We start from the raw sequence: 25,574 nt of genomic DNA on the forward strand, positions 1-25,574 counted from the left end.
GCCTACTTATCTTATCAGTTCTTGATGGTATTTAAGGATGAATTTGTCTTTTAATGGCTATGGTTTGTTTTGTAATGTGTCTCATAGGTCACATCCTCGAACTGGGTCTGTTCAGACAAGCCCATCAAGTACTCCAGTAGTAGGGCGAAGGGGCAGGCAATTACCACAGCTCCCACCAAAGGGGACGTTGGAGAGAAGTAAGTGTATGTTTTTCTCCTTAATGACATTGCAAAATTGTTCATGAAGGTTGATTACATTTATTATATTTGGGGGGCTGGTGTGGGCATTACAGCTGAAATCTCTTGAGTTTTTGAGTACTGAATTGGGATCTGATAGTAGTATTTTGTACTCTATTTTCTTCTATCATATTTGAATATCTACAGTAGTCTTGACTGAAATGAAACGTTAGCAGTACAGTAATAATCAGTAGTGCAATGCACACAAACCAAGATGGACTAACTGGTAGCATTGTCCTGTTCCTTTTGAACTCAGTAGGTGTTTTGTCACTGACTTAGACAGGGACAGGAAATGATGATAGTGATAAAACTGGCTCTTTGGGGAGTTAGGAGATACCTGATCACTTGTGGGTTCACATGGAGTATGTTACCAATTGCTGATATAAAATCTCTGCATCTTGAAACAGGAAGAGCAAGAAGAGCTGTAATAATCTTTAGAATAGAAGAGATCAGCAAGATATTTCATGATTCATGTTTTAGTGGTGCTATAATTGTTCTTATCTTTAATGTCTTATAAAAGCACTAGTCAATGGAGACGTTTTCCAAAATGTCTAGAAACAGAGGTATACAAATATGTTTTTGATAGCATATACATTTTCACCGTTCCACTTCTGATAACTTCATGTGCTGTGCAAAATCAGTCTAAATGGCCATATACACTCCTTTTTTTAAATCCTTAACATGTATATTGTATCTTTTATAAAACTTCTGTTGTTTTTAACCCATGTGCTTTGGTTCCCTTTTTTTTGTTTGTTTGTTGTTCTGTTTTTGTTACTTTCCCTAGACAATGGAGACAAGGAAATAGAATCTTATGAAGGTCTGTACATAAAGGAGGGTTTGTTTTTCACCTGAAAGCCTTTTTGAGAGGCTATATAGGGAAAAATAAACCCAACTGCAATTGATGTTACTGGAGTGCACAGACATAGTTGGAATTATTATCATAATTATTTAGTCCTTTTTTTTTTTTTTTCTACTGAGACCTGTGGCTTATAAATTGTACAGGGTTCTACATGAAAAAAAAAAAAAAAGACAGTGTAAATAGCACTATCTAAATATAATCATCATTGGAAAAGTACCTAGGCAGATGCCTGTTTTTAAATACCAAGGATTTACACTGCAGCAAATGGGAGTATTTCAGTTAACTTACATATGTATGTACCTTTTCAGTATTAGCACTTTAGGCACATACTGTAATTTAAGCCTTTGCGGATATTTGATGTGTTTAATGTTATCTGTGCGTTTAATCAGATCACTGTTTCTTGCGAATATGTTATAATGTTATACAGTTACTGAATTACTAGGTAATTTTTCAAATAATATAGGAGCAAGAATAAATTGAATCCCAACAGTCTTTCAAAAATTTATAATACTTCTGCTTAAAATTAAATCTCCTTCTTTTATACCATTAAAACTATTTAATTTGCCTAATAGCAAGTCTCAAGATATCAATTGCAGTCCTTGGTTATACCAGTGAGGGTCTGTATGTAGTATTACTTTATCCGTCTCTCTCATCAGACTTTTTAATTTAGTATTTACATGTTTAAGGTGTTTATTTCTATTTCGGAAGCAAAACTTCACGAAAAGAAATCTGTTTCACAGATTATCATCCTAGTGTATTAATTTCTTTGTGGTCTTATGTGTTGTGAAATGCTTATATGAGATACAGTGTAGACATGCCAGGAAATAATCTCATCTAATCACATGATGTTTGCTGTCCTTGCTGTATATGCTTTCGTGTTTTACCACTCTTCCCTGCTCTTTGCTTAGTATTTCTATTTAGATTGTGAACTCTTTAGGGCAGCAGTTGTGAAGTACTGCATACTTTTACCGTGTTTGATTAGAGAAGGTAGAAGTCTTATTTACATCATAGGTTCTACAGAGAGAAATATAATAAATACAATAAAATAATTATTTTTTTATAGAAGTGCTAGAATTGTTTGCTCTGATAAGTATTGCTGGGACTTGAGGATCTCTATTTTCTTTTACTTGAAGTCTGAGTAATATTTTCCTGTACCTGTGTCTAAAGTGGTTTTGGAAGATCTGGGTTATAAAAAGTTGCCATATCCACAGATACTGATAGAGCAATCAGAGCACCATCAGTGACTCAAGATACAGTAACTAGACCATTTCATGTTGAATTTTACACATATAAAGGTGGTAAACACTGTAGATAAAAACCATAATCCTTAGATATTGCTTTCATACAGTTTTTTATATAATTTTCTGTCAGAAATTAAGAGATCATAGTCTACTAACAATATGATTCTACTTTAAGGCTCTTTTTCACTTCTTTAGGATTTTCTAATCCTTCTCTTTAAGAGGGATAATAAGTTTCTTTAGAAGAAATAACATTTTAAAAGTATAGCAGATTATCTAACTTCTGTCAGTGCAGAACATAATTATGACTAATAGCAGGTTTTTACTGCAGGATTTTATATTGTATGGACACGTGCACATGTATGCATGTTTTGTATGTCATTATTGACATGTATATTTATTTGAAATTAATGATTTTAGTGTTGACCAGATTAAGTTAGAGTCATACTGAAGAAAAGTGTTAGTAGAAAATACATTATACACAAAAAGGAATCAGTAGTAATGTCGGTTTTGTGGAAGAGAAAATGTTCTGTTTGCTACTTGTGCAGTAGTCTCCTTTAGTCTGTGTTCATTTGAATAATCTGTATTTTGAAACTGCATACCATTTCTTAGAATGTAATAGAAATGCAAGTAAAAATAATGGAATAATTTGCAGTTGTGAATAGTTCTTAGTGTAACATGAAATATGGTGTCCTTAAGGCGATATGACTAGAACTGGAAGGGGAGGAATCTACAGGAGAAAAAAGCTCTGAGTAACTGCTTTCCAGATTAAGGTCAGAATTAAAAGATAAAAAGAGCTGAGATTTTGCTTGTATATTTTTAAATTATGCTAGAGATAGAGATACCTTGTTTCTAATGAACATTTATAGAAAAACAACTTGGTTTTAGCAGTGGAATGGTTATGTACTCTTAAGTGTTCTGTATTATTAATGCTATAGATGATAAGTGAATACTGGAATATTTATAGTTCTTATGGGTTAACAAGATTTTTTCATTTATATGTGGATATATTCCTTTCTTCTTACTTGCTTTGGTGGAAGGATGCAAACACTGACTGCTTGCTGCTAATTAAAATAAAACACCATAAAGTGCTCTTGAATGTATTCAGTATTAGCCTTTTAGGTTTGTTGTTAATTGCTAATCAGGCAGAGAATTTTTCCTGATACAGATTTTTTCCTTTTCCTCTTAAAAATAAACATGGACCTTCTTTCTTCATCCATACAAAAACCAAACCAAACCAAACCAAAACCAAAACCAAAACCAAACCCCAATCATCTACCCAACCATAGAAGCTAGAAAATTATGTCAGGACAAAGAAATTTAATGGAGACTTTAAAGATAAAAATGAAGTGCTCAGAAATTTAGGAAGAGCTCAGTGAGGATCTGCCTTTCTGTTTATGCTCTATGATACAGGCTTTAAATATGTGATCTCATAATAATCTTGTGTCTTGGGAAAGTTGTTTCAGATGCTGTTAAAGCTGACATTAATGCTGATTAACTGTCCCCTCTTAACATCAGTGGTGGGTGATCTAATTCCAGAATAAAATTATCTGTGAATGGAATTAACAGAGGTAGTTGATTAGGTTTAATCAGAGATAGCTATCAGCCGTAACTCCAGTATTTATATCTCTCAGATGTAATTTTAAAACTTTAAAAAGAAAATATCTATACTGTCAATTGTGGTGTTGTTGGAACTCACACAGCATAGAGTGCAAAGTACTGAGACACTCTGATGGTTAGGAAAACACAGATACTGTTGACAGACAGAAAGACAGGCTGCTTATTTTAAGGAGCTATGTCTCATTCAGAACATAATTTGTTAAATGAGACTTAATTTTGCAATATAAGAAGGAATTTTATTGTATGTTTTCCAGTGACCTATCAAAGTTTGAAGGGAGACAGACTATTACAATGCAATTACAGAGAACCTGTCATAATTCTATCATACTCTATCAGCTGTGTTTTCATATGTTTAAAAAAATATATGGCATATAAATTAGGTTTGGGTTTTGGGGGTTTTTCTGTAAGACATGATTGATCACATGTGTATAATAAAGGATAGGAACTTGGACTACCTTCAGCTTGGCTAGGAACTTGATGACTTTATTATCGTCAAACACAGCAATTAAAAAATGAAGGTACATGTCTTTTCACTCACCCCATTTTTGTGTATTTCCATGGTACCTGTGTACTTGCTTGCATGGGGTAACTTTCATTATGTGTGCCTGACAAGAAAGAGAGTAGCTTAGCATCAGTAACAAGGCTGCCTTAGGATAATGCATGAATCTACCTTGGGTTTTTGATTTCAACTACGAATTTACAAAATATACCTTGGAGTTTTACTTATGGATACTTTATTCACTCTCCTGAGAGGTGGCAGGTCCCTCAGCCCCCAAAGAATATTGAAATATTTTAGTTGTATTGATACAATTTCCAAAGAAAATCTTGAACAAATGTTACCCGTAACACAGGGCTTAGGGTGCTTACTTGAAAGGTTCTGAACTTTCAAGGGAAATAAGGGCTCGTAATTTTTTTATTTGATTGGTAAAATGAGAAATTAAACACCTTGTTCTTTATGCTAGTTGAAGGTCTTACAGTCTAGGTCTGAGACTCCAAAAAACATAAAGAAAAATAAGTACAGCCATACAGCTGTGCTCAAAAGAGCTGTTGTTTATGATCCAGGATACCAACATGACAAAATCATTTTAGTTCAGTTCTAGTGGAATCACGCTTTTTAATTCTTTGGCACACCTGTGCATTCTTTTCTATGCAAGAAGTTTGACAGTATAGATGATGTCTTTGAGAAATACTATAATTGGGGTTTTCAATGTCATTATTTCAGTTGGAATTTAAATGTCATTATAGAGCAGAAACCTATGTAGAGAATAGTTTCCATGGCTTTGATTATAGCTTTGATTATAGTCTAAATCTCTCTCTCCTTATCAACAGTAACCTGTTAGAACAATTAGGTTATTATTATTACAACTTAGCTAAACCTGAAGTCAGATAATTCAATGACCTATTTAGTTGCACATAAATCTATACAAGTAGTGAAAAAACTGAATAAAATTCTGGAAACAGAGAACATAAGAAAAAATCAGTAAGTAATCACAATCTGAACTTTGAAAAACTGTATGTTGCATCACCTCAAAACAGTGGTTAATGAATAACTGACATTTAAGTTAAAGCAGGCATATGATACACCAGTTATTCAGCTCAACACTTCTATATAATTACTGTTGTTACTCTAGTATTAGATGAACTTTGTCAAAAAGACAGTTATGGTTCTTTATTAATGCCATATATAAAGATATTTGTGTTGCTTATCATTAATCATATAGTCACCGTTATTTCCAACTATTTTGGTGTTCTCTAATATTTATGTATGCTCTAGGCAATTGTTAGTGATGGAAAAGTACATGTCTTTCTGAATTCTAACTACTCTGAAATACAGATAAAAATCGCATTATCCAGCAAATTGAGTATTTTTTTTTCAAGCTGGAAAAAAACATTTGCATTGTTTCTTCTGCTGTTATTAAGCTACTTAGCATGCCCACTTCTTTCTGATTTATACATGATTTTAAATATGGTCTACAAGAATAGAGGAAAACTAAAGTAAAACCAAGCAGAAGATGCTTTTAAACCAATTATCTACTAATATATGTCTACTTTCTCTGCCTTGGTACTTACTGTCTGCTTTCCGGTGCTTCAATAATTTAATAAGAAATAATCAACAAGTGATATTAAGAGCTGCATATGACCATCATTACTTGCTAGAAGGATCTCATTGGAGTAAACCAGAGGTATTAATGAAAAATAACACAAGGATTTATTTAATCTTTGATTCACTCAAAAAATAGTCTATGCTACAGACTGATGGTTTGTATGCTATTGTGAACGTCTTTTGTTTGATGTTTATCTTTTATGTGAACAGCTTGTAACAAAGCATACATGTTTTTGTCTTGCTTTTTTTCCCCTGTCATACCTTGCTTAAACAAATGCAGCAGGAGATGAAGAAAACAAGCTTACTGGAGTTCAGGAATCGGAGGTTGAGGCAGGTCTGTCTGACCACAAGTGCCTATCTCCTTCAGAAACATCTCCCTCTGAGCATGTAGGGAAGCTTTACCAGCCAGCCTATAAATGTATTAGAAGTCAAAATCCAGACAACAATTATATCATTTTATGTGAGAACAAGACAAATTCAATATAGCATAGTTTACCAGTTTGTGAATGTTTGAAATAGTTCAACCTGCAAAAAAGTCACTTTTTCACTTTTTTTTAATCCCTTTTTATGAAAGTACTCTCTCACTATGATAAAGTTGCAGTCTTAGCAGATCTGGGTGGACATCCTTTAGATGTGTTACCCTCTACTTTACACTGATGCTTTTTACAAGCAGGAAAGTATTGTATCATGACACTTTTTTTTCCCTACTTTGTGTAGGCACACTGATGATGCTGAACAAAAATAGTAGGAAACTGCATTACATGGACATATTTTGAGTATTTTGTATAATGTCCCTCATCCTGCTTGAAAGACAGTTCAGTTGGTAGAAAAAGAAAGAGTTACGAGAAATAATAGATGGTGATAAAATCAAACAGATGCAAATCTTTTTTTCAACTCAAATACTATTTGATTAAAATATACAACTTTAACTTCTAATTTCAGAAAACACACGCCATATAAGTTCAAAGACATTCAGAGATCTAAATATTTTTTCAACCATCTGTTTTCTGCTCTTAAGTTTCTTTCTCAAAGGAAGAATCATAAAAGCAGAAATGTGCATTTACATGCACTGTTAATAGGTTACATTCTGTTATCCCTGTTAAAAATTGTCTGTGATAATACATAGAGGTGGTAGATGTGGAAGAGCAGTACAGATAAGCTTTTCTGGTTATAAATATTTAGGGCTAAACCAATGCTGAACTTAGCTGCCTAAAAGTAGGTAGTGCGATATGTACCTCATCCTCAAGGCCGATGGGATGCAGCCCACAGAAGGATAATGCACTGAGGGTATTATTGCAGTCATGTGGAGAGAATTAAGTGCTCCAGAAAGGTGGCTCAAAAAAATGACAAGCTGAGCGAGAAACATACTTATTAGTAGCTGGTAAGAAAAATTACTAGCTAAACATTAATATGCCAAAAATGCCATCCCCCCTTAAAAGTGTGCCTGAATTAGTGTCTTTGAAATGCTTCTTTGGACCCTATTCCTATTGTTATATAAGAGGAGAAAATATGGATCAATATTTTCTTCTTTAAACAAAGTAAGTAATAATTGCTGTGATAGGGCTCAATATTTGTTCAGAAATATGGATGCTCCAGTAATTTCAAGATTTGGGAGCTGGAAAGTAGGATTAATATTTTTTTTTAATTGTAGTTTTCACTTAAGCGTCCAAAGTGTCCTACAAGATCTTTGCTTTCCCATTTTTCGTTATAGTACAGTTTACATTTTTTTGCCTTTGTTATGTTTCTGTCTCTGTAGCTCACTGATGTGTGTATTGTGTACTGTTCACTCTGTGTTTTGTGATAACCCAAGCATAGTGCATGGAATTGTGCTAACATAGTTTGCAAAATATTTGTGTGTGCTATAGTTACGTTTTTCACTGTAGTAGCTGTTCCAATTGTTAATCATAATTGTCTGTTTTTAATATTATAAAGATTGTGAGGAAAAACATCAAAATCCACCTGTTAATGGGCGAAAAGGCAAGTTGATTATGATAATGTTAGTGAATTGTGGGTGCTTGAGATTTTGCTTATGTTTTGCTGCATGTGTGTGTTTTGCTTAGTTCTACTAGCTCAAAATTAGTGAGTTCATGTATGTTAAATTTTACTGTGTTGTTTTACATCTTGCACTTAAAATAATTATTTTCAACTGCGGTTTTAAAATCTTTCTTCAAATCAAAGGCTCCAGATTTTTTTATTTTTTAATTTTTTTTACAGCGAAGTGTATAACTGAAGATGTAGCTTACACCACCTATATATTCTACAAGTTTGGCACATTTCTCCTAGTCACAGAAGAGATGGACCATTTGATTAGCATATACTGGTAGAGAAAGCCTTATGTTATTAGCAATCATCTCTACTGTCTATTTCTCATTATGTTCGATGGTCATTTCTATTTCAAATGCTGTAGGAATAAGCTTAATTCAAATCACTGAAATGTTAACATGGAGATTAAAATTTATTATCTAAAAATAGAACAGTAGAGGTGCAATGAACAACCACAGCTTACTTTGAAGTTTTATTCCAGTTCTTGCTTCTAAATTGCTTTGATAGCTTTGAAGAAATCTGTTATTATTTTTCCATGTACTTCTAGAGACATATTACATATAGACTTTGTCTCATCAATGTTTTGTGCCAGTGAATAGAATATCAGCTAAGGTAGTGCCTTGACTTTATTAAAATCTGGATATTCACTCTTAAACTTAATCTCTACCACACGTGGAGAGTAGCCCCATTTACATTGTTGTGGGCTATTCCTATCTTTCTATTCCTTAGAAAAACTTAGCAGAGGGAATACAGGTATCAGGAGAGTAGGGATTCAGTTTTGCTTCTGCTAGCTCACTGTGTTGCAGGGAAAACCACACTGGTTTTGATATGCTGCTTACTATCCTGCATAGACATGGTGTGCCTTTGCAGAGAGGATGCTGTGTCGGCAGCAGTGCACAGGGTCATTTTCCTTACTCTAGTGGCTATGCCAGCATAGTCCTGAGTGAATTCAGAAACTGCAATTCTGCCTGCTGTAACTGTAACGCTTGCTAATTACCAGATAGTTCAGTGCCTTATGCTTTTAAGATCCAAATTCCAATCCTGGTAAATCTGGATGCTTTTGCCACTGACTTGGTGAAGTTGACAAACCAATAATCAATTATTAAGTCAGGCTAAAGCTGATTTTGTTTGGTTTATCTTTCATTCCGTTAGAAAACCCAATAGTTCATATACTTAATTATACAGCCTGAAAGATGTCCTTTGTACAATAAGCGAAATACTACTAACCCATATTTAAGGCAGTTTGTTTTCATATATTTATTAATTTCTCTAAAGTGTCCATTTTGTATTTTAGAAGTTTCTTCTGCAGAGCTCCTTTACACCAAAAGATTGGTGTGTGTCTAGCATTTGATTTCAAATAGTTATTACCAAAATCACTATCCCTTTTATTTTTTCCTCAGGTCTTTTGCATTTCTCTTACATATATTTTTGTATGACACCTTTTGATCATTTGAGTTTTTGAGAAAAGGCTCCAGGTAATTTTGGCCTTCACTGTATTAATTTAGGGTGCATAAAAGATGATATAGTTGCCAAAGCAAAATGTTAAGCCTTTCAGATTATCAGTTCCCTCACTCGTTGGGATATTTTACATAATTATACTACAACTTTGTCTATATTACGGGAAGCAGGAATGCTTTCCAGTTCTCATGTCCCAGGTTGAGAAGTGACTGAAGCCTGTTTGTATATTGAGTCTGTACCAAGACAAGGCCCAAGTCACCCTTTCTATGCACTCTGGTTTCTGCATGCATGGAAGCCCCACCATTCTGTGACCATTCTGGATGCCTGGAGGACTAGAGTTAAAAGTATGCTGTATTCCAGACTTGCTGTACAGTTTAGACACAATCTAAAGAATTTAGATGTCTGGAGTGCAAACTATACAGATAAAGGGACCCCAGTCAAAGGACTGATGACCTGCTTAACTGACTTGCAGAGATAGTGTGTGTATATATATGGTTTTATTGAAAAACAAGCATGTGGCTGTCATGCCAGAGGGAAATCATACTGCTGGCTGACCTAAGCATCTTCTTTCACCTAAGTGCATTTGGGATTCCTGGAAATGGGGCTTACACTTCGCCTGAACTACTAAACATGACTGATGTGAGTCTCTTGCATGCTCTGTCTTCCCCTGGCCCACTGACTGTAGACTTCGCTAACAGACTATGAATGACAGCTTCTGAATTTTGCCTGGAAAATGATATTGAATGACTTTTATGTGTGCTGTGACAATACTTAACATATTCGTATGTTTTATGAGTACCTAGACTAATATGAAATTTTAATTAAATTCTAGTTCAAGGAAAGTAAGGTATAGACCTGTTGAGTTTTAGGCAGGCACGTAACTACAATCTGCACACTGGAAAAATGGTGAAATAAGAAAAAAAAAAACAAATCCAAAAACCAAAACCCAACACAACACCACAAGCCACTAGAAGTAAAGAATTCTCCAGACTGAAGAACCTACATTCTGCTGAAATTCCTTATTATGTGGGTGACTATTTTACAAATTTAACTCTAAAACTACCAGAGAAATATGACAAATTAGAAAGAGTCTAACTACTCACTTGCCCATAAATAGGTTCAAGTTTGACTTTTTTATAAAAAATGTGAGGTGGCATCTTTCGAAACTACATAGAATCATAGAATAGTTAGGGTTGGAAAGGACCTTAAGATCATCTAGTTCCAACCCCCCTGCCATGCGCAGGGACACCTCACACTAAACCATGTCACCCAAGGCCTCATCCAACCTGGCCTTGAACAACGCCAAGGATGGAGCATTCACAACTTCCCTGGGCAACCGATTCCAGTGCCTCACCACCCTCACAGTGAAGAATTTCTTCCTTAGATCCAACCTAAACTTCCCCTGTTTAGGTTTGAACCCGTTACCCCTTGTCCTGTTACTACAGTCCCTGATGAAGAGTCCCTCCCCAGCATCCTTGTAGGCCCCCTTCAGATACCGGAAGGCTGCTATGAGGTCTCCACGCAGCCTTCTCTTCTCCAGGCTGAACAGCCCCAACTTTCTCAGCCTATCTTCATACGGGAGGTGCTCCACTCTCCTGATCATCCTCGTGGCCCTCCTCTGGACTTGTTCCAACAGTTCCATGTCCTTTTTATGTTGAGGACACCAGAACTGCACACAATACTCCAAGTGAGGTCTCATGAGAGCAGAGTAGAGGGGCAAGATCACCTCCTTCGACCTGCTGGTCACGCTCCTCTTGATGCAGCCCGGGATACGGTTGGCTTTCTGGGCTGCGAGCACACACTGAAGCCGGCTCATGTTCATTTTCTCATCGACCAACACCTCCAAGTCCTTCTCTTCAGGGCTGCTCTGAATCTCTTCTCTGCCCAACCTGTAGCCGAGCCTGGGATTGCTTCGACCCAGGTGTAGGACCTTGCACTTGTCATGGTTAAACTTCATAAGTTTGGCATCAGCCCACCTCACAAGCGTGTCAAGGTCCCTCTGGATGGCATCCCTTCCCTCCAGTGTATCAACCGAACCACACAGCTTGGTGTCATCGGCAAACTTGCTGAGGGCGCACTCAATCCCACTGTCCATGTCACCGACAAAGATGTTGAACAAGACCGGTCCCAACACCAATCCCTGAAGGACACCACTTGTTATAGGTTTCCAGCCAGACATCGAGCCATTGACCACAACTCTTTGCGTGCAGCCATCCAGCCAGTTCTTTATCCACCGAGTGGTCCACCCATCAAATTTATGTCTCTCCAATTTAGAGACAAGGATGTCATGTGGGACAGTGTCGAACACTTTGCACAAGTCCAGGTAGATGATGTCAGCTGCTCTGCCCCTGTCCATCAGATCCGTAGCCTCATCATAGAAGGCCACCAAATTGGTCAGGCAGGATTTCCCCTTAGTGAAGCCGTGGGGGCTGTCACCAACCACCTCCTTGTTTTTCATGTGCCTTAGCATGCCTTGCAGGAGAATCTGCTCCAAGATTTTGCCAGGCACGGAGGTGAGACTGACTGGTCTGTAATTCCCCGGGTCATCCATTTTCCCCTTCTTGAAAATGGGGGTTATATTTCCCTTTTTCCAGTTGTCAGGAACTTCACCTGACTGCCATGATTTTTCAAATATGATGGCCAGTGGCTTAGCAACTTCATCCGCCAGCTCCTTCAGGACCCATGGATGGATTTCATCAGGTCCCATGGACTTGTGTACGTTTAGGTTTTTAAGATGGTCTCGAAACAGATCCTGTCCTACAGTGGCTCTAGGGTCTTCATTCTCACAGTCCCTGCGTCCGCCTTCCAAGACTTGGATGGTGCAGTCAGAGCCTTTGCCAGTGAAGACCGAGGCAAAGAAGTCATTCAGAACCTCAGCCTTCTCCAAATCCTGGGTAGCCAGTTCTCCCGATATCTTCCGGAGGGGGCCTACGTTGTCCACAGTCTGTCTTTTATTTGCTATGTACCTCTAGAATCCCTTCCTGTTATCCTTAACATCCCTAGCCAAGTCCAATTCTAACTGGGCTTTAGCTTTCCTAACCAGGTCCCTAGCTTCCTGGACAACATCCCTGTATTCCTCCCAGGCCACCTGTCCTTGCTTCCACCCTCTATAAGCCTCTTCTTTCCTTTGAATTTTCCTGAGCAGCTCCTTATCCATCCAAGGAGGTCTCCTGGCTCCCCCACTGCATGGATCAGACCCTTGCATTTTGCTCCACATTTCCGTTCAGCAAATAACAATTCCGTTACTTGCAATTTGCATTATTTATATCAATTACTCATTAGACTGTGGTGATATTTTGACTTTTTTTGTGTTTATCTTTCATAGCAGTATGAGGATAGCCATACTGGGTCTGACTAAAAATCTGTCTAGTCCAATGTCTGGTCCTTAGCGGACCAGGTGTGGATGCTGGGGGAAAGCAATATGAGCAGAATTAGTGTGTAGTAGTGCTTATTCAAGATACTGGATCCCCAGTTTCCTATGGCTTGTGCCTGTGGAATCTATGGAAACATTAGTGGTATCTTTACATGATGTCTTTAGTTCTCTCACAGACTCTCTGCACCCTCTCTCCTGTCTTAAACCCATTCTGCCAACAAAAACCTGCAATGTTTGTTCAAATGAGCGACTCAGTAGAGCAATTCTTCTGAGATATTCAAACTACTCCTACTGATGAGAGGCCAGCAGGCCAGCTATATTGCATTCATTTAACATGTTTCAGGCATATAACCAGAAGAGGGAGCAAAACTGCCATATTTTAAAAGCATTTAAGAAGCTATGAAACAAACAAACAATTCCTTCCCTGCCCAAGACAATCCTGGAAAAAAAGCCTTGATAGTGGCTTAAAAAGAATATCTTTAGTTTGTGATCTTTAAATATACTTTACTAAATATTTATACACTCATATTTAATATACCATTAACTGACGTTTTCAGTTCTGACTGATCTGATACATTTAAGTTTTCTTCATGTTTTACAACTCTATTGTATTTATGAAAGCAGCAACATTATACTTTGATTTTTAGCTGAAGGAAGGGTGTGATTTTACTAAGTGATATTGCAACAAGTACTCTCTGTGAGGTTGTTTGAATACCTCTACAAATTTTCTGTAAAATCAGCAATAGATTCAAATCAATTGAATAGATTCAAATCAAGCAAAAAAATCAAACCAATATAATACCCATATAGAGGGATCCACTAGTAAAGCCTTTTTAAAAATAAGGTTAAACCAGAATTGATGGGATTTGCAGCTAGAGAATATGATGAGAAGAGACTGCTACTGGACTAGGCCTGTTATGTGATTTACAACTACGAATTATTGATGAAGAAAACGTTTCTGGAGTAAAGGAGTAACCTACAGTGCTTTTTTTTTTTTTTTAATCTAGTAATGATAATAATAAATGTGGACATATGGCAATATTTTTTTATTGCCTACCAAACGACTTCCATTAAAGTTCTTTTAATATATTCCCACTGCAGCCCCATGGGATGGAGCCCAGGGTTTTTTTTGCAGAATGTGTAATTTTGTAAGGAAGATGAAATGAAAACAATAAATAATTAAGATATGTCAGAATTTTAATTGGGATGCTGTATTACTTAAAACCACAATGTAAGTGATGCTTACATAGTCATTTATGAACAACAGTTTATTTCTTTTAAAATGATACTAACATATCCCAGCATTCATTTGTTGATTTGGCACAAATTTGCAAAGTATTTTCTTGTAAAAGGTGTGTGTGTGTGCATTTGTGCGTGTGTGGAAGTGTGTGTGCATGTATGTGCATGTGTGCTCATAAAACACAAAAGAGAGAGGTGCTGTCCCTACCTTTATGCTGTCCAAACTTTACCAATGTTTAGGACAATGCAAGACCAAAATTCATTTCAGTCTTTGGAGAAAATCATCGGGTCTCTCATAAATGCTTTGAGCTCTAACATATAGAATCATTCTTTAAAATATTTTACCAGTGTATAGAGATCAAAATGTAAATCAACTGTTACTGCGACAAAAGAGGAAGCTAAAAAGTTCTGTCCTCAGATTTGCTGTGCCATATCACCCGGAGAGACAGGAGGTCTTGCTCTAAATCTATCAGAAAAAGATTATGTGTGCTGTTACTTGTCTTCAGATACTGAGCAAGTCTAGTTCCTGTTACAGCATGATAAGGTATCATCAGTACTGTTTTCTTGAGGCATCTGAAGGTTTCTCTGGTGTAGGAGCAGCAGCAGCCTGGCATAAAGCCTTAACTGATGACTTAGTGTCACTTGAAGCTGGCCTTGATGCCATTAGCAGCATGCAGGTGATGCAAGGTGGGACTGGATTCATTCCAGATATAATGTAGTATGTCTGGGACAATTAATGTATCATGACTTGCAGCCATTTGCTTTCCCATAATAGAGAATTGACACAGCTGGGAGTATTTCTCCTTGTGTAAACTCTTGAGACTGGTGATATTTTAAAAATTTTCTTGTGGACTTTGTTTTATATATTAAAACTTCCATAACATGAATTTAGCCTTTTTTCCATCTTTAATTATTCTTCTTGTGTTCTTAATGCATGAGTTAAAGATCTTGAGTATCCAGTTCAAAGCATGGTTTCTCAGCTTTTGACAGTTTATCCCATAGTTCTAATGGCTTATTGTGGTGCCTTGTGTTTAAGAAGCACTAGCCAAATCCACTTGTGACTCATTTTCGCAGTAGTCACCATGCATTAAGAACATAATTCCTTTCTGAGCATTCATCTTATAAAATGAAAAATAGCAGGAAGTTCTGAGGACTTTTCAATTGCAGGAAAAGATGACTAAATCATGTCCTGATAAAAAAGTTAAGACTTTATGACAACCTAATTAAAAGTCAAAAACAAGAAATGCACTGATAAAAATTGCTTCACAGAAATTTTAGGTGCTGAAGAGAATGTAAAAGATGAGTGGATTTAATAAAAATAATACAAATTGAAATAAAAGAGAAAGTATATAAAATATTGCAAGCAAGGGGTAATTGTGAAAAGGGCTATTACTCTCTACAGTGTGGAGAAAAGAAAGGAGGGAAATACTATTTGCATAATAAAACTCATCATTAGCATCTGGTATTTTGCTGCATCACCTTGTACTTTGGTTTGCAGCATCATTCCAGTTAAACTGTAGCATTCCTGGTGCTATGTCAAAATGTTTAGAAATAAAAAATTTGGAAACGTGCAAATATTCTTCTCATGTATTATTTCCATATTTTTCATATTGAATATTCTAAACAAAAATGTAAGACATGCTGAGGTTGTACTTCACACTAGATGTAGTGGAGTGTGCCAACCCCCTCTCCCAAGCAGCACAATGGAGTATCATTCTCAAGAGGGAATGGTACACAACCAAGTGCCATCCTGATGTGCAGTGGGAGAGCCCAGCTCCGTAAATCACTGTGGTGGTCAGTGCAGGGGGTAGGTGCAACAACTGCATCTAATGAAACAACTACATCTAAAGATTGTACCTTTCATACTGATGGAAAAAAACTGGATCAGTGCACTTGTCAAATCTCTGTAGCCTTAGAGGTCCATCAGATACCTAAAATATTCTGACTCAAGATGCTCATATTTTATATAATCTAGAGGAGGTCTTTTTGTATAAATTTTCAATCAGTTTATACCTTTCTTTATACATGTCAAAACTGATTATCACAACAGAAGGCAGATTGAAGTTCATTTGTATGGGAAGTGAGAGTGGTAAGAGGTGGATGATGAATTAGAAAGCTGTATGGTTTCTTTCCAAATATTCACAACTTGACAAAAGTTGGCTTTGGTTAAAACAAATGTATAGATGGCAGCCCTTTGCCTTGGTAAAAAAAAAATAAAAATAATAATAATAAAAAGAAAAAGTAGAGATCATAATGCTTACTTATCTAACCAGGGAGGAGACAAGCAGCCTGACATTCAGCATTTTGTCTATACATCTGCATCTCTTACTAGTTCCCAAACAAAAAGTACTCATTTATCAACCTATCTTCTTAGCTTTGTAGAGCTTAGAGATGAAAATGGCATTAAAAATTGATGAAGAAGAGGTTGAATGTTAGAATAAATCTAATAGATGTATCTATTTTAATTTCTGGGTTGAAATAATAACCATTGCTAGCCAAACTCTTGAAATTTTTTAGAAGTAGGTGAAGTCTTTTCACCTGATCTCTGCATCTCCCATCTGCATATACTCAATCTAAGAGTTGCACATAGCTGCTAATAAAATTAAGCAGCCATTTGAACTTAATGCTGACATGCTGTAAGAATAACTAAAGCTATAGAAGGATGTCATTGGAAGTCTGAAACTGTTTACATGCTCATTCTGTCACTTCTAGTATAAACATAAAAAAGTAGCCTGTCTTGGTTTTAGAATAGTGGTTTTGTTGTTTTTGTTGTTTTTTTTTTTAAGGTTAACATATGGCAGAAGTATTTATTCGAACAGTTATATTTGTATTTCAGTTTTATTTGGTTGTGTTTGTCAATTCAAGTGTTATTATAGAAGCACTTCTAGAGTTCTCTCAAGTGGGTTAGCTGTTTTCTAGATACTCAGTTCTCAAAAATTAGCAAGGCTTAGGAAAGCTTTTCTTTTGCTAGGGAACTTTGGTATGATAAGTGATTTTGGTGACTGAGCAAACTACAGTTTTTAGGTTCAGAACTGAATCAGGAGTTCTGAGAAAGAATTCTGACTGAGAAGGCCCTTGTCTTGTAAAATTGTGATAAAGCTAGCATGGAAATCACTCTGGGCTTCCCGGTATTCTTCAGTATTTAGACTAGTCATTATAGATCCTGATAAAATCCCATGTTTGAGATTATTGTCTGCCTACTTTTTATCTTATTTTAAATATCTCCACTATTTGACCTAAATGGTTGTCCAATGGTTTGTTAGGGTTTTTTTTTCCTAGCACTGAATATTCCTTAAATTCAAAGGTAGCTTTACTAAGGTTATTGAATTTTTTGTGTGTGTGTTAGTTAAGAAGACACTTCTGGACTCATCCAAGGAAAAGGAAGCATAGATGGCATCAGTATATATTTTATTGCTAAGTGTGTATTTTCATAGAGAAAAAGAAAGAATCATATTTTTGTAGGAAGAAATATAGTAAGAATTTATTTCCACAAATTGGAAACAGAATCTTTTTTTTGAAATTTTGTATTTAGTACTTAGTACACGTGGTGCTTCAAAGATGACAGTTTCTGTTCTAGCATGCAAATCTGTGGTGTCATTAAATCATTATTTATTGATGCATTACTTGAAGCCTACAACTCCATCATTTGCAAAAAATCAAAGCCACCTTTTAAAGAACAGTAGCCTGCCATAGAATAACAGCAGCCACAGATAAGAAGGCTACAGGATGCCTAGAGATAACATTTTTCATGTTTACATTTTGAATGCCTGATGCCCATCAGTCTCATTCAAATCTCATTCATTAAAGAAAAAAAAAAAAGAAGAATGAACTCGTAGGCTGTTATCACTTTATATCAATTTATTTTTAATTTATAAGATTGAAAATTTATTCCATATCTATCATATTCTCCTATATCACTGGCTATTTCTGTGACCATAAAAGTGGTTATATCTGTGCCTGATGGCTGTGAGGAACTTTGCACTTAACAGGGTCAGCAAAATAAGTAGATTCTTAACAGCCCAAAGCAAAAATGGAGTTTATGGTGTAGAATCTGTACTTTTCTAAGCAGTTAGGCCAGAAATACCTGTTTCAGAATAGAGGATCCATAACTAGCAAGAGAGTTTTTATTGAATAAGTTAATCTGCCTAAAATAAAATCCAAATTTAAATCAAATCCCAGATTTAGAAAAGTAAATAAACCCTTGTTTTGGCTTAACAATGCATTGTTGAAAATACTTTGCTAATTTAGAGTAATCATACATGATTGCTGGCTCACTTTTATCTTGGGGGCTTTTTTATTTATTTATAAGTTTGCACAAGCTTTATACCAAAATATTTTAAACTTCCTTTACAGAAACACAAAGATATTATAAGAAGCTATAGCATATAGAGTGCTAACTTTGAAAACTTGAAGAAATTATTGTGGGTTTTACTCCAATTCTTAAATATCAGAAAGCAGAATATTTGGCACACCACATAGATACTAGTTTTTGTGCAGTATGTTCTGTTTCATTGTTGAAATGTTTACTAGTTTTATCCACCACAGGCCTCATCAAAGAACTAATTAATTTTTTTTTTCCATGTTAATGATAGTATATTTGCTTAGGTCAAGTTGTCCCAAATGTAAGGTGTCTTACAATGTTACATAATATTTCTGATTTTTGTTTTTTGGTTTATGCTAGAAGTTACATGGGAGGACCAGCAGAAAAAGGTGAATGGTACAATAACTGATGACAAACCATTGCTGAAAAAGAAACACCATTCTGAGCCAGGTTTGTCAGGGTTTGGAAAACCACATGAAAGCATGAGACTATAAAAACACATTTCATGCTTTTGTAATGCGTGTGTGCTTGACGTACCTTATTTTTTTCACTTTGGTGTGAAATTTTTAGTATGTAGAGACCATCTAGATTACATACTTCTGTTCTAGAATAGTCAAAATAGATCTGCTTTTGTAAACAGTTGTGTTAGAATGCACATGCATTAGAAGAGAAGTGTTCTGGCACAGTAGTAGACTTAGCTTGTTCTTTAGTGTTGAATTTTGTTCTGATTTATCTATGTGTGCAAGCCTCAGGAGTCCAAGTATGAGTTATGCTGATTCTTACTTAGTCAAACCAAAGTATCTACTGCATGTATGGTGGGAAAGTTAATTTCTGAAGTCTTGAATCTGAAACCTTCTTGCACCATCACACAAGGCGGAAATAATGTTTCAATGCAATTTTTTTATACAAGCTGCATTTTATACCTCCAACGGCTGAAGTTCTCAAATCTAAGAGAACTCTTCTTTCCTCTATCCTGTACATGAACGGATTTCTTCTGAAACTATAACTGTCAGAAACCTTTGTATGCCCCAGATGTGAAGTACAATTATTCTTCTTCATCTTTGTTCCTACAAATGCATCGCAATAAAATTAAACCTGGTCATAATCATGATGATTATGATTATGATAATAATATTATTGTTCTCTCCTCTAAATCACACAATAAAAAGTCCTAGTCACATTTGATACATGCACTTGCAAAAGGCACTGTAATATTATGGTGATAAACACATTGTAAAGAGTGGAAGGAAAAGGGAGGGAAGGGGAAGGGAAGGAAAAGAAAGAAAGGGAAAGGCAAAAAAAGATACCTTTACATTGAAGGTTTCATCCTATATTTAAAGGATCTACTTGAGTGTTGGGAAATTTTCAGTTCAAGAATACTTAGGTTGAGTTTTGGGCTGCAAATCTCTCTCTAATGGGCATATTAGTTGTCTCACTCTAACAGCACTAATCCCAGTCACACAAGTTAAAGTTTACAAGATTGGCCAACTGTGCCACTTCCTAAATTAATGCTGTATTCTCAGTTTTGGCTCACCTACATGGAATCACAGAATCATAAAGCGGTTTGAGTTGGAAGGGACCATAAAGATCATCCAGTTCCAACTCACCTGCCACAGGCAGGGGTACCTTCCAATTGACCAGGTTGCTTGAAGCCCTGTCCAACCTGGCCTTGAACACTTCCAGGGGTGGGGCATCCACAACTTCTCTGGACAACCTGTGCCAGTGTCTCACTACCATCACAGTGAAGAATTTCTTCCTATTGTCTAATCTAAACCTACCCACTTTTAGTATAAAGCCATTCCCCCTTCTCCTATCGTTACATGCCCCTCTAAAAAGTCCCTCTCCAGATTTCTTGTAGGCCCCCTTTAGGTACTGGAAAGCTGCTGTAAGGTCTCTCCTGAGTCTTCTCTTCTCCAGGCTGAACAAGCCCAACTCTCTCACCTGTCTTCGTAGGACAGATGCTCCAGCCCTCTGATCATCTTTGTGATCCTCCTCTAGACTCATTCAAGCAGGGCCATGTCCCTCTTGTGTTGGGGGCTCAGAGCTGAACACAGTACTGCAGGTGGGGTCTGACATGCTGATCATTTCTGAGTTTTCTGTTGAAGCTCAACTATTTTGCAGCTGCAAGTTCAAGTCAGAAGTGAAGAAGAGCAGCAAAATCTGGATTGACTCTGTAACACAGGAATTAGGGAACCTAATTGTAAAATGCCAGACCTGCAGTTGCATTTCCTTTTCCCTATTTAGTGCTTCAGAGGAATTTACAGGAAAAGCAAGCACTGCTCATAAGAGTCAGGAACAACATGTGACGTATCTTCTTTTCCAGCTGAGTGTTTTTGTTACTGCATGACGGATTCAAAATACAATGTCTACAGATCTGCACTGTTATCTTTCCAGGGCGAATTCTGCTGAATAATGCCTCTGCCCAGACTCTTTCCTTATGTAGTAGAAACATTGTTTCTCTCCCAGCTGAGGTGGGCTTAGAGCTGTGTTCTTGGCAGATGGCAAATTAATAGTTAGAATGGAGCCACCTTCCCAATTTTTTAGAAACAGGAGCCATATTTTGATAGATGGCTGCTTTAGGGGCATTCTGGTTTTTGGAACATGAGTGAAAACTTCTAAGACCAAAAAAACCGCCAACAAAAAGAAGCCAAAAACCAAACCCCAGGTAGAAGAATAGGAATCAGAAACAAATGCAGATGTTAAAAAGTTGTCACTTTAGAAGTGTTTCGTATGGTAAAAAAAATATTTGTCTGGCTTTTCTCCATTTTTCCCACTGGAACAGTACTACTGATCTCCAGTGCTGCAGGGAATACACAAAATTGATTTGGAAAACCGCAGTTGCAATTGCCAAGATCTAGAATAGATAAAAAATTGTGTAAAAATTGTGTTCTGCACTCTACAGTCGTAGGTCTTTCTATGAGGTCTGATACCTGATGAGAGCGTAAATTCTGCTCTGATTTACATTACCAGTAATGTCATCCATGATATGTTCACATGGGACAGTGGTACGTGAGGTAGAAACATCTGAAGTGGTTATGAACTTCCACAGTGGGCACCAAATGCGACATACCTATATTCCTAGGATGCTTTTCCAGACTCTTTCTTCCTGGTTTGTCAAAACGCCTTAGGTACTAATGTGGTAGAAGTGGAGGAGTATCAGTATTACAAACCAAGGCAGCTTCCGTAAGTCGCATGATGCATGGCACACTACTGTCCCCTACAGACATCCCTCTATCATTACAGACACTGAGCGCATTTCCAGGGCATAGCAGTCAGGACAGCTGGAAGGGGGTGCCGTAACCCTGTATATTGAGTTATATTGTATCTCTGTCCATGATCTACCACAGGCGTAGCCTGGCGAATCTACCGAAGGAAGCTTCAAATTCCTTGAAAGTTTTCAATATGGGGTTTACCCTCTGCACAGGACTGTGCTTTCTTTCATCTGAGAATGATTTAAATGTTTAAATGTTGCACAGAAAACAGCGAGGTGAAACTAACACAATTTAGTTACTGGTTGCAACTGGCAGTCTGCAAAGAGAAGCAAGCAGGAATACAGGCACCTCATGTTGCTGTTGCCCTGTTTTGATTGCCTTTCCAAACAAGGATTTTTCTGCTATAGCCTGTTACGGGAGCTTGTCCTATTTTTACGTTCACTTTGTCTGTTAAGAAGTTAACCTAAACAGTCACGTGGAAATAGCCGTGGCAGTATTACAGCTAAGAAAATCTGTGAGAAAAAAATAGATACTGATTACATAAATACCTTGAGTGAAGAACTGAACTGTGAGCAAGTTGTAGATAAAAACATAAATGGATAATAAAATTAATTGCAAATAATAGAAAAAATAACAGCAATACTGAATCATGTGAAGTGTTAATATTCAAGAAATATGCATGACTAGAAAAGAGATTAGCAAATTTGTTGGAGGACAATTTAAAGACATTAAATAAAGTAGTAAAATGGTTCTTATGATTCAGGCTTTTCAATAGAAGATGATGATAAAGCTCTGCTCCTGAATATCAGAAATCAGCATGTTTTCTTAGCAGTGCCTGTAATCTCTTAAGTTCTGAGGAAATTTGCAAAACTATTGTTATGTATCTTACAAAGAGTGAATTGTATTAATGCAAAGATTTTGAAGTATTGGAAGAGTAAAGTTGCAAAATCATAGGTAAGCATAGCATCAAAATTCAAGCCATGTCTTGAATGTGTGTGCCATTCCAGTGTCAGCACTCTGTCAGAGAGTACTGCATTCTCGGGACACCACCACATCAAAGAGCATGTGGAGTAGTTATTTGTTCCTATCTGATATTATGAAGCACTTCTATTTTCAGCACCCCTGCCTCTTGAGCTCTAATAGCTGGGTTATAAAAGAAAGTGAATAAAATTCTCATCCTCTAATCACATTTCCTTGGCCAGTGAATTAAAAAAAAAAAAAAAAAAAAAAAAAGGGAAAAAAAGCAGCACAGCCTGCAAACATTTCCACATGGTTTTGTATTTGCATATATGAGGCCTTATGAGAAGAAGTTGGAAAGAAGTAGGCTTATGCCTGAGGAATGTATTCTGTACTGACAAAGATAAGATTCGGCAAGATACTGGTTTTCTTAAAAAGCAATGATTAGTACCATCACTAGACTCTCTCGAACACATCAGTGTTGTTTAAAGGGAAAAACACATAGTTTAGGATATCAAGGCAGTGATACTTAATTCTGTCAATTCTTTGATACAGGTAATGCAAAAGCTATCTTCATGAGATAGCAAAGGAAACACTATTGGTTTTCACTTGTTCTTTCTACATGGAGACATCAGATTTGATGATTATTATCTGGAAACCATCCTGTAATAGTTTCGTTATTATTGCTGTTTGGAAAGATTGCAGTATCATCAAATATCTAACCTTTGCTGCAGACACTTTTAATTTCTCAGCAGTAGTTGAAGAACAGAACAATGGGAAAGTGCTGACATATTTTACTATGATTGACCAAAAAGAGATGGAATAGTTGAAATGGATTTATACATCTCAGAGTGTAGTGAAGTAAAAATGGAGTGTCCTTGTAATTATTTGGGGGAAAGACATATTTCTTTAATATAATACTAAAGTTTTAAAGGACAATGGTAGGTTAAGCATATCAGAAAATACAAAGGCAATGGGTGATTACAAATGGTAAGTCTTTATATATGCATAAATTGGCTTTCAATTTGAAGGCTTGTTTTATCCATGGAACATACATGTCTCTCCCTCTCTCCTGGGTAGTATTCCTTGACTGTACATAGACAAAGCCTTTCAGGAATAATTTTAATGTGAATATAATTTTGTAGGTTACCTATTGCCATGGAATCAGCTGAAGTAGTAAAATATAAAAAAAATAATTCAAAACAAAGTAGTGGTTATTTTAAAAGAAGTTTCTAATCAGAATTGAAAGTGGAATTGTTTGAAAATTATAAAAAGTTAGATATGGTAAGAAACAAGGAATGAATGAAACTAGAAAAAACAAAGTAATGATAGGATACAGAGAACAGAGAGCACACTAGAATTTCATATAAATAATCTCATAAGCATTGGATAAATGAAATCTACAGTTTTAAAGAAGTCAGCTGGTATAAAATTACCAGCTTGTGGAACAGAGAGGAGCAGAGTGGAGTTACAGAGTAGTTCATGTTTGTTGAAGATGAAAACTTACTGGGCGGTAGAACAGTTTTCAAAAGAAATGGATTGGGAAAGGGAGAAATAAGAAGTCCACGGCCCTGACATGACTTTCAGTGTGCTGTGGAAGGTCTGGGAAAGAAGGTGCAGAATAAGATCTGTACTGTGGAATCTTGAAGTGGATAAAATTTACAAAAAGAGACATGTTGAATCCAAGAGGATTTTTTAACCTGTGACAAGTGAGAAGTGAAGTAGATTGAATATATGGCATGAATAATTGTTTTCTTGAAAACAAATGATTGCACGCTTTCCAGGGACTCATCTTAAGATTAATAAATCATATTAATAAAACAGATGGTCCTCTCACATATTGGTGCATTTTAAAATTGGCTTTCATTTTTTCCCTATGCCACTTTGAAAGACAATATGCCTAGTCTAGACAAAAGTAACAAAGAATTGGGTTCCAGAGAGAAAAGGAGACTCTCTGGATGGGACTTGCACAGTGTGAACAGGACAGTCAAACATTGCATTTCAGTGCTGTAGCCAAATTGCATTAATTCAGGGTATTACCATAATTTACAGTGGATGAAACATAGTGAAATGGCTTGAAAATGTCTAACCACATACCTTTTTTTATATATCCTTTTTACTGCATTTTTGTGTTTTGAAAACTATTCATGCAGTCTTAAGTATGTGATCTCCTGGACAATCTAATTCTGTAGGTGGTGAAAGTTCTTGACATCATTAGGATGAGAATAGTTTTAGAATGGAGAGTTTTCTGATTTAAGATATCTCATCTATACTTTATTGACAGTAGAGGGTGTATTTGTGTTCAGGTTGTTAGGTATCTTTTCTGAAGTAGTGTTGATGTTTAACTAACTAAATCATCTTCTAAGTGAGATTTATTATCTTTTCAGGATTTATGGTATTTCAGATCCCAAACATAACTGTATGGCATTAATATTTTGAAATGTTACTATGTTGCCTTTTTTCCCCTTATAAAATTATAATGTGAACTTTATTCAGAGAAACAAAGTCATGAAGCCTCTCTCTGAATTCCTTGTTTAGTTTATCTTGAGACTTATGAAAAAGTAATGCTGTCTGCATTGTTTCATTTGATTTATAGAGTTCATGCTCCAGAGAATATTTAAGATTTCTTCTTGTATGTTGTTTTCTATCTTCTCTGTTATCCTTATCTTTCGGTATGAATAACTCACATTTTCCTTATTCTTGCTGCCTTTACCTAGCGTGTATTCTGTAGAGAGTATATTATATACGTGTGTTACGTAATTGCAATATTGTATGCTTTGCTTCTGTCTTCGCTATATTTTCTTTTTTCTAGTTAGTCCTCTGCTTATAGTTTTTGAGGAAAAATCTCAGCATCTGTCCATTATACAGCTGCAGTTTTGTGTGCGTGGATTTATAGTTTAAGATAAAGAACTCA

The 25,574-nt window shown here is 36.2% G+C and overlaps 1 protein-coding gene across 26 annotated transcripts in view; it reads left to right on the plus strand.

The window, feature by feature from the left end:
* RIMS2 (regulating synaptic membrane exocytosis 2) overlaps nt 1–25,574 on the plus strand; it is a gene marked incomplete at both ends in the record, with an annotated part of 479,054 nt that overhangs the window by 356,490 nt on the left and 96,990 nt on the right. For 17 of the 26 annotated variants that reach the window (XM_080611853.1, XM_080611841.1, XM_080611850.1 and 14 more), the window contains one exon: nt 88–197. In XM_080611853.1, coding sequence (XP_080467979.1) covers nt 88–197 — 110 coding nt within the window. Of the gene's footprint in view, nt 1–87; nt 198–1,020; nt 1,058–25,574 lie in introns of all 26 variants that reach the window. The other 9 variants (XM_080611830.1, XM_080611851.1, XM_080611831.1 and 6 more) reach the window with 2 other exon arrangements.

This window comes from Psittacula echo (genome assembly GCF_963264785.1).
Source record: "Psittacula echo genome assembly, chromosome: 2".
Lineage (NCBI taxonomy): Eukaryota > Metazoa > Chordata > Aves > Psittaciformes > Psittacidae > Psittacula > Psittacula echo.